The 10183-nt window shown below is 43.5% G+C and overlaps 1 protein-coding gene across 1 annotated transcript; it reads right to left on the reverse strand.

Annotated features, from left to right (window-relative positions):
* Positions 1-928: 928 nt before the first annotated feature.
* Positions 929-9851, reverse strand: LOC140344870 (general transcription factor IIE subunit 1-like). Its single transcript, XM_072432065.1, has 3 exons — positions 7906-9851; positions 4401-4636; positions 929-3638 (listed from the first exon to the last, which is right to left on the reverse strand). The coding sequence occupies exons 1-3, from the start codon at positions 8175-8177 to the stop codon at positions 3220-3222; spliced, it is 927 nt and encodes a 308-aa protein (XP_072288166.1). The 5' UTR covers positions 8178-9851; the 3' UTR covers positions 929-3219.
* Between the last annotated feature and the right edge of the window lie 332 nt (positions 9852-10183).

Here is a 10183-nt window from a genome sequence, read left to right on the forward strand (position 1 = left end):
GATAAAACAGCTCGGGGGTTACTTTTCCTATAATTACCTTGATTATCCAGTGCTCACTACCTCAGAACACGGAGCCTCAAATCGCAACAGTATCACAAAGACAGTGTTAATCCCAGGCGGGAAAAAATTGTAGGCAGATGGCAGGGCCTGTATTGTGGGTCAACTCTTCAGTAAACAGGTGGGTAGTTACTGAAAGGTGCCGGGTGGTACGCCAGTCAAAAAGTGGCTGGGGAGAACACTGCTAAGTGTTATGGTCTTGAAATGCGTTAGCGTTAAATGCCTGGTTGACCACACAACAGCCACAAAAATTAGGTTAAAAGGGTTCAATGTATTGCCACAGTCCCGTCCCCCATACCTTGCACCCAGTGACTATTTATCCCTGGCAGTATAAAAGCCCCCCATTTTTAGACAAACAGCTGGTGGGGGCACAACGACTGGCTTCATCCTACAGACATTTAGGCATTGCTTAGACCAGGTGTCCCAGGCATTAATGGCCACATATTTCAGGTGAATTTAAATGATTTCTGTTCAATCGGTGTAACTGGACAGTAGCAATGTCACAGATGTAATATAATATCCATAAAGTGATGTCACCAATATGTAAGAGATAAAATATTACTAAAGTTAGGTATCACTTGGAATAGTGGAGCAGTGACAACGTCCATTCTATAAATACAAATACCTTGTATCTGGAAGGCAGTGAGGTCACTGGTGAAATATAAATTTGTATCCGGAGATTGATACGCATCTTATATTGTTTGCATGTAGGGAATACACAGCAACCACAAAAATGAGAATGTTTGTAGACTTTATGTGATTGTGTTTGATACGTTTGCCCGGGACCACCGATATTCTTATATTGTTTGCTTGTATGGAGAAGAGATTGAACAATGTGTAATATTCATAAATGATGTCACAACTCAAAACATACAAAAAACATTATTAACTTTAATTAAACGAAAAACCAATAAAACATAAGAACAATCGGCTCAAGTAAAAAGCGAAAGCACACAATAAAACAAAAGAGCAGGGAGCGGAGAGGGTGAGTCGGCAGTGACGGAGAATTCATTAAACCAAAGTGCAGATCATACTACTTCTAATAATCTGAACTCTAAATCCAGGCTGTGTGTGGTAATCTGTCCAACACGGAGATCTTAATTCTAAACTGGATTCTGGAGTCTATTCAGGTAATACAGGTAGAGCCTCAGTGCATTAAGAGACGATCACTGCCTGGCCGGTGTAATTGCTCTTCTTTCCTGCCCTTTGTACACTCTGACAAGGGGTAGGTGCCGATTGTCTAAGGGGTAATAATCAGTGGCCAATCAGAATCCAAGCTGACTCTGATCCATACACCTGTTATCATAGGCACCTTTCTCAGAGTTCAGGCAGCTGCTACAAAATTAGGAAAGCTTTTCATACCACTTTAGCCTTCTGCTTATGTGGGCTACCAGGAAGCACAGAAAATTCACCAGGAAAAAAATTGGGTTTTGAAAAACAATTCAGTCAAGCATCTGTTTTGTGCTATAATACTGTGACTCCCAGGACTTTAAGCAGAACTCCAAACTGCACGATATGCAGTGAAAAGGTTTAGCTGCTGCAATATTTGTAATTCGGTGTGGTCAGTCGTATGATTCGCACACTACTGGCTGGTACACTAGGTTTTTGTGTTGGCAGTGTTTAGTAGAATATTAATAATAAAATATTGAATAAAAACCCCTACTGCCTGGATGCCAAAAAAACAACCATTTTCCTGTACTTAACATCATGAGCGTAAAGCAGCACAAAGTTCCATTTTTTCAGGTTGTTGTTTATTGCAGAAAGGGGCAGGTTATATCCTCCTGCAATAATCTCTCCTGTCTGATCTCTCCAGGTATCTGGCAAAAACTTGAGCTGCACATTTGCAGGTTACCAGGAACGCCCAAGCACAGGAATAAAGAACAAGGAAGATGGCAGCGCCCTGCGAGGGAATGGGGACAGGTGGGTAACTCCAGTTTATTTCTGCTCTATACAATTGAAAAGAAATCTGTGTCATAGACACTCTGCAGTTGGAACATTAACCCCAAAACCTGACCTAACCTATTCCCCAAAAAAACCCTTACATCTAATCGAACCCCTAACTGTTAACCCTGTAAGTTCTTACCCCAACACCAAATCGTGAACTTCAAAAATGAATTCACGCCCGAGAGGGAAAAAGCTCCATGACTGGTGGAGAGCTGGTTATGTGACTTTAGCAAGGAAAACTATTCTCCAATCACACCCCCTCCCCCCACATAAAAAAACTGAGATTTGTTGCGGTGTAAAAGCACATCTCTGGTCCCTAATATATCAAATCAAACTTCAACACCTAACCTGAAACCAATTCCCCTACTGACCCTCCTTTAAAAGCTAATCCTTCACCTAAACCTAAAAAATGAACCCAACTTTGATGCCTAACCCTTAAAATGCAAGGCCTTCCTTGTTGGTGCTACCACATCCTGATAAATGCAAATGCAACTGCTTTGTCCCAATGCCAAAAACATTTTAGAATGACAGCACCGGGTACTGCAGAATGCCGACACCCTTCAGTCCGATGTCCTGGCTATTTAAATCATAATTACAGCATTCCTGGTATGAAAGGGAAAAGGGACAACTGCATCATGGAAAAGTCTATTGCAGCAGCTGCTATTTCTTTCTGAAGTTTCAGGTATCTATGATTAAAAAAAATGATTGCAAATAAATGCATGGCAAAAACAAATGTTATCTTTATCCAGAGTTCTGCTTTAACCCAAAGTCGGCTTTGCGGATCAGATAAGATCGTCTGTTTGCTTTGTCAGTGCCAGAACTGCTCTCCGCTTATTATTTCCTGGCCATCATTTTGTAGTGTATGAGGCTACCCTGTCATTCTGTAATCAGAATCACCAATGACCGATGCTCTAAAAAAATGAATTAGGTATAAAAATGTAACTTTTTGCAGGTTTTTTGCCTTGTAAAGAATCACAATCAGTATTCACATAACCGCATTGCTCTGCGCTCACCTGCAAGGACCGCCTCCTGTAAAACTATACATTTAAAAAACAAAATCTTTCTAAGATTTCACCAAATGATAAAAACAAATAAAATGTGAAATAAAAACATTTAGATGTAAACTAGATCAAGGGTTGTGGGAGAGATTTGGTATTTGCTAGGAATAGATGCTAGCGTCCTGCAGTCTAATTGTACAGTTTGGATTATGATGATCATTCACTCATACATATCCTCGAACATTTTCTGTCCCATCTCGATGTAAGCTTCTTTCTCCTGAGGAGTCATCTGTGCCACCAATTCGGGTCGCTGACTTACCTCACTGTAGAGGTAGCTACGCCCCCCAACAGTGACCCTCAGGTCCGTTTGCACTTCTTCAAATTCGTCGTCATCATCCTCGTCTTCGAAGTGATGGGAAGCTGCGGGGTGACGGGGAGTCGGACTGTCTTGGTCAGACTCGCTGGTGTCACTGTCGGAGTCGCTGCCCATGCCGGCGTTGGACACCGGAGCTGCGGTCACACCTATGGCGGCTGCGGCAGTCTTCTTTTCATGTTTCAGCAGAGCCTGCATGACCTCTTCATTGTCGTCGGTCAATTGACGGCCATCCTCGTGACTGTGGAAACCATCTGTGTCCATGCCTGGGAGGTGGTAAACGGATTTAAGAAAATCTTATAAAAACGAGAGGGGAGATCTCCCCAATAGTAACACACATAATATTTTGGAGTGGCTCAGTGGTTAGCAATCTGGCCTTTGCAGCTCTGGGTTTCAGGTTGGAATCTCAGCCAGGACACTATCTGCATGGAGTTTGCAGGTTCTCCCTGTGTTTGTGCGGATTTCCTCTGGGTTTCCTCCCACATTCCAAAAACATGCAGTTAGGGTAATTGGCTTACCCCCAAATTGGCCTTATACTGTATTAAAGACATATGACTATGGAGGGGACATTAGATTGTGAGCTCCTCTGAGGGACAACTAGTCACGTGACCCTGGACTTTGTACAGCGCTGTGTAATATGATGGCACTATATAAATACTGTGTAATAAATAATAATAATAATAAACCAAAAGGTTCTAACACTTCCACACACATTAAGGTGATCTGTTCAACCCAACTGTCCACAGCTCCCGCATGTGTCCAGTGTTGACAGAACATTTTACAGTCCCAGGGGTTTATTTATAAAGAGAGTGAATGCGACCTCCACTAAACATTCACTGAAGGTGTATATTTTCGACCTCTAGTCTAAATGATCCTAATTTGCTTTATGTTGATGCCTTAGCAATAAAGTGTTGCCACATGTGTAGCAACCATCACCGGATTGGTCTTTGCTTGCACTGTAATGTCTGTGCACCTCCAGACCACTACAGATAAAAGACGCTTCACATGATCCCTCTTTGGTTTCTTACCGTCTTTCATGTCGGCTGTTTCTGTGTAGGTTCCACCCTGTACTGTGCTCTCCCTGAGCCAGATGGGCCTCTCTTTGACTGGTTTGTTCTCGGCAGCTAACTTCTGTGAGTTTTCCTGCTCCTCCATGCTGATGACCACATCCTGTGTGTACAGGTCCTCGTACACCGTGCCCTTGGACCAGGCTTCCCTGTGAGGGCCAGCTGCTGCAGCTGCTGCAGAGGCTGCACGCTCTTTGCTGGAAAACACAAAAAGGGTAACAAGCTTGTCAGAGTGCAAATATTTCAAGTTCTTTGTGAATATTTCATACTAGAAGGTGCTTCAGTTTCAGCTTTGGGTTTTCTTTGTGCAGAGGAAAGCTTTAAATCAGAACATTACTGATGAATATTTAGAGGAATTCCATGGAGACCCACTGCAGCCACCATTGTGTGCAAGCTCCCAGCCAGGACTAGAAGAAATCCCATGCACAAGGATGACTGGTGAAGGTGGTCATGTGACCTGTGTACAGGGTGCGCATACGCATAGATAAGGGTCATATGACCTGTGTACAGTGCATGCCACATGACCAGAATTCTGAGGAAGTAATGCTTAGGGATCTGAAGGATAGCAGAAAATATAACAAAGCATTTTTTTTCCCAGAAATGCTGCAATGTGAAAATGTTTCAATACTAAATCTAAATTACAATATTACTAAATATACTGAATACTTAAAATCTACCGTTCCCACCATTCAATGCCAAGTTCTCTGCTGTGCACATTAGAAGGGTTGGCTACCATCCTGGTCTTGAAATCCTGGGTCTGTACACCTGCTGTGCCCATTAGAAGGGTCGCCCACCATCATGGTGCCGAGTTCCTAAGTCTGTATACTTGCTGTGCCAATTATGAGGGTCACCCACCATCCTTGTGTAGAGTACCTGGGTACACCTGCTGTTCCCATTAGGTTCTCTCACCATCATGGTGCCGAGTTTCTAGGTCTGTATACCTGCTGCACACATAATGAAAGTTGCCCACAATCCCTGTGCCCAGGTTCCTAGGTCTATACACCTGTTGTGCCCATTAGAAGGGTCGCCACCATAATTGTGCTGCATTCCTAGGTCTGTACACCTGTTGTGCCAAAATATGAGGGTCAAGCGCCACCCTGTGCTGAGCTCCTTGGTATATACCCCTGCTCTGCCCACTAGAAGGGTCACTCACCATCATGGTGCCAAGTACTGGCTCTGTACCCCTTCTATACCCGTTTCGACATGCCTGCTGGATTTTGCAATCTGTCTCTCCCCTTCTCAGAAAGATTCCAAGCTCCACATTATAACAGAGCAACTTTAAGAAACAAATTTTCTCTCTTGGAGATAAGCAGTTATCAGATTTCCATGGAAATAACACACTTCAAGCTTAAACAATTGCCTCTTAACATTTCTCTTTCACAACAATAAACGTTGCCACCCCCGGTATGCCGCAGTCTCTGAGGACTCTCTAAATTGCAGCCCCCCCTCCCTTTACCGTCACTGTTTTCATAGAACCCTTCTATTAGGGAAGAATAGCTCTGGAGAGACTTCTACAAATCACTGACAGGAGCTCGTACTCTTTTTAAGTGCGAAGTTTTAAGAGCTGACAGTTTTTGGAAAGACAGATCCGAGGGTGGCAGAGGGGGAAGGCGATTCACTTAGATGCACGCGGAACAGAATGTACTTTTTCTACTGATGAAGGATAACATATTGTGCACAACTGAACGCTCGGGGGCCCGCACTGCCTGCTTACAGGGACACCAGTAGGAGTACGCTTATACTGGAATGCTAGCCAAGAAATCTTTTTCAGTGTTGGATATTGGGAGGAAGGGTAAGAACCTCTGCTGGTCTTTTATTACTGCTTTCCTTCGGGAGACTTCTCAACTTTCTGCCCTTATGATCACACAGGAAGTGAGTGTAAATCTGCATAGCAAGGGCGTATATAGCAACAGGAGTGCAACATTGTTCTAACCTTTGCTTATTCTGGTATTGCAAACTTTAATGGGCAAATATTGGGCAACAAGTTTCAGTATTCACCCTAGAAATTATTTTAGGCTGGGTTGTGGCCCTGGTATTGTTACCCAACTTTTCAGTAACCAGTCAAAAACTGCAGGGTGGTTACTGAAATGTGCCGTGTGGAGGGGCCGGGAAGATCACTGGTTGTGCCCTCTTTTGGGGCTATAACATCCTCAACCCTCTAGGAAGGCTTTTCACAAGATTTTGGAATGTGTCCATAGGGATTTCCACCTATTTGTGAGGTCGGGTACGACTTGGCAGGACAAGTTCCTCCAAACCAGACTGGCACCACCATGTTTTTATGGAGTGGGCTTTGTACAAAGGGGGACAGTGATTGGGGAACAGAACAGAAAAGGCTTCACCAAATTGTGACCACAACAAGAGGACAAGAGGGCGCTCTTTGCATCCGGAGGAAAAGAAGTTTAATCTCTGGAGAAGGAAGGGATTCTTCACTGTAAGGTCTGTGAAAATGTGGAATCGGTTCCTTCAGGAAGTAGTTTCAGCTAGTTTTATTAGAGTGCTTTAAGAAAAAGCAGGATGATTTCTGGAAGCTCAGAATATAACTGGGGATTAAAGCTTTAAAGTAAAGCTAACAGAGTCTGCTGATCCAGGAAACATCCGATTGCCTCATGGAATCAGAAAGGTATTTCTTTCCATGTTGGAGCAAATTGAACCAAGGTTTCTTTTTTTGTCTTCCTCTGGATCAACTATGTCCATAGGGTTTTAAATCTGGGATCTGTTTATTTCTATAGTGGTTGAACGTGACGGACTTATGTCTTTTTTAACCTGACTCACTATGTAACGTTCTAAAAGTTGCATGCTGTACCTTTAAATGGACCCTTCTATTGAGACACCTGGACATCATTTAGAGGTGTATATACATACATTTGGCTATTTTATTGATTCTTGGTCATTTGCAGTCTGTGCTGAATGATAAAAAAGGAATATTTGGATTTTCTACCTTGTAATAAAAAGTTGCATGCCCACTTACTACCTGCATAGTGAACCAGAGAGGTTGTAATGAATATTCAGCTCATTAGCTAACCAGTAACATTCTTCAAATCTAATGCCAGCGCCTAGTGATCCTCGCCCGAAATTTCTGTTCATGGTTAGTTTTGGAAGCAATAAAACAATTAAATTATTTTACTAAAAACAGCAAAGTGCCAGAATCATTTGCACCCAGATTTCAATCACTTTCTTCCTTAAACCCATAACACCATGAGCAGCAGATTTCTGAGGACTCTACATATGGAAGTGCATTTAAAAATTCATGGAAAGCTTCTGAAATAGTTTGGTCAACATGAGGATGTGCGTCACCTTCTTTTGCATGAGGGCTGACAGGTCTTTTTACACTTACATTAATAGCAGTCGTCCTTCCACGGATATAGGTAAAAGTGGTCAGAATTCCAGGGAAAGAGCATAAAAACCACCATTATCAGCCCCTATAATACAAGCCAAGATTATAACACAACAGACTACGGTTCCATACCTCTGTCTGAGAGATGGGATCTCGGTGGGTTCTGGCTCCAGGATCTCATAAGCTAGGTTGATATCCTCAGTCTCTCGTAGCAGATCATACAAAGGTTTTATCTGTTCATTAAACCGGGCAACTAGAGTGCGAGCGTCCTTTTTTGGCATGGCGGATTCGTCTTCTTCCACCTCAGTCTGACAAAAGGTGCAACGAAACGTCCCTGAGAGAAACAGAAACAAAGTTAGCGCAAAACCAACAATGCTGTAAAGAATGGCATATACACAATTCATTGTACTAGGGCTGTATGTTAATGTTCGTATCCAAGCAAAGTGATGTGGGCACCCAAAGAAGGGCCCCTTCACCTGTGGACAGAGAATTGGGTGCAGCAGTGCTTGTCCTGGGAAAAGAGGTCATGTTCGCTCTCCAAAGCTAAAGAATGAAATTATGATTGGAGAGCTGTCAATCATCCCAGAAGATGAACATCACCAACCTAGTAGTGGACTGGCACGGACCATTGATCAGATAGGTGGTAGGGGGACAATGCCATATGGGAGGTGGTGAATATCACTGATGCATTCAGACGCCAAGAGCAAATTTTTAGCTTAAGGTATGGAGAAGCTTGCGACTCGCTAACCCTCTTCCCATGTGGCGTTGGGTCGGCCCATTGCCATCACTATGCGGGCAGCAGATGGGATCTGAGAATATTTGTACCAGCCAAAGGATTTTTATCTGTTCCAGTAGTCTTGTGATCCAGGCACCCCTGCCAGACAGCACTGTCAGGTCTTTGAGTCTATTTTGCCGGTATACAACAAACTGACCGCACAGTATCATTTTACTAGTATACCAGGCGGTCCTACCCAAGATACACATTCAAAGGACCGTTTAGCAAGGCCTTGTATTTGCTAGCAACTCTAAAGTAGATTGTACCATGTCTCACCACCCTGCTGCGATTGGACAGTTGAGGATAAGCAGTAAAAAAAAAAGCATCTTTATTCTACCTTCTCCAAAAATATTTTACCTTCTATAGTGCTTGTAATCCTCTGCAGCCAGTCATGTGATCTGGGGGACGGGGACTTCTAGCAGACAGCACAAGCAGGCCTTCCACCTCCACACAGTAGTCAAGAGTACACCGTCTTTGTTCTCCCCGGCCCTCTTTAGCTGGGCACTCCATCCAGCAATTTTTTAGCAACCACCCGCCCTGTTTTTGGGTGGTGACTGAAAAGCTGGGTCACAATTCAGGGGCTGCCACCCACCGACAGCTACTTCCTACCCAGTAACGCTTCTGATTGGACAAAGCATCAGCAAGGTATAAGCCAAATATATGTACATGGCAGCGCACCTAAATGGCTCAAATTGCTGCAGTGCAAGAAGCCAATATAAAGACACATTTAGGTACTTACACTGTGAAATTTGTGCAATTGTATCTAATGAATAAAGGACTGGATTACGAGGAGTTTTGTTTTTTGATACCTACATTGAGTTTAGGTTTACTGATTCACCAAGCTTCTGCAGCACTTACTAAGTGTTAATGCACAGAAAAGTTCTACAGAGGGTGAAGGAAGCAGACAGCAAATGGCTCAAGGTCTGCTATTGTCACAGCGTCTAGCGGCGCATCCACCGCATTCCGTACGCCCACTGGATTTCCTCCACTTCATTGTCACTCCTCTGCAATCACAGCCCAATCATTATGAGTACGGAGGGTGCACCGGGCGTGAAGTCAGCTGGGATGAAGGGAACCAAGGTCAGCGTGGCTTCAAGATGAGACAAGGCTGTGCGCAATGCACCACACAGCACAATTCTGACAATCCCAAACAACACAGAAGTTACTTCTCAGAAGTTTGCCGGCCTTTCAACTCAGCCGAATGCCTTTGCTGTAAGTCTCTCCGTAAGAGCCGAGCTCACACCTCGGGAGAGTAACTGAATATGTAACCCAGACGAGGTTATGTTTTCCAGCAAAAGACATAATAGATGTGGACATGTATTATTATTATTAATATACAGTATTTATAAAGCACCAACATGTTACGCAGCGCCGTACATTAAATAAGGGTTGCAGACAGACAGATAAAAGGAATGACACAGGAGGAGGCCCCTCCCACTTTAGCAGAACTGTCCCTGCCCCCACCCCTCTCTCTTTATTTGGTTTAGTTTTTAGCAATCATGGAGGCTCAGCATATTATGTGGAATAGGAATGCTATGTAAAGTACCATGTGTGTAATATATATATATATATATATATATATATATATATATACAGTGTTCTCCCCGGCCCCCTTGCACTACCTGGCACTTTTCA

Source organism: Pyxicephalus adspersus, unplaced genomic scaffold (assembly GCF_032062135.1).
Source record: "Pyxicephalus adspersus unplaced genomic scaffold, UCB_Pads_2.0 Sca111, whole genome shotgun sequence".
Lineage (NCBI taxonomy): Eukaryota > Metazoa > Chordata > Amphibia > Anura > Pyxicephalidae > Pyxicephalus > Pyxicephalus adspersus.

What these genes read in the sequence shown, in the direction of transcription:
- LOC140344870 (XM_072432065.1), bottom strand. Translation starts at nt 8,177, where the DNA reads ATGAATTGTGTATATGCCATTCTTTACAGCATTGTTGGTTTTGCGCTA. An exon ending in ATCCCATCTCTCAGACAGAG is followed by an intron (nt 4,637 to 7,905) that starts GTATGGAACCGT and finishes TGTGTTTTCCAG; the next exon opens with CAAAGAGCGTGCAGCCTCTG. An exon ending in AACAGCCGACATGAAAGACG is followed by an intron (nt 3,639 to 4,400) that starts GTAAGAAACCAA and finishes ACCACCTCCCAG; the next exon opens with GCATGGACACAGATGGTTTC.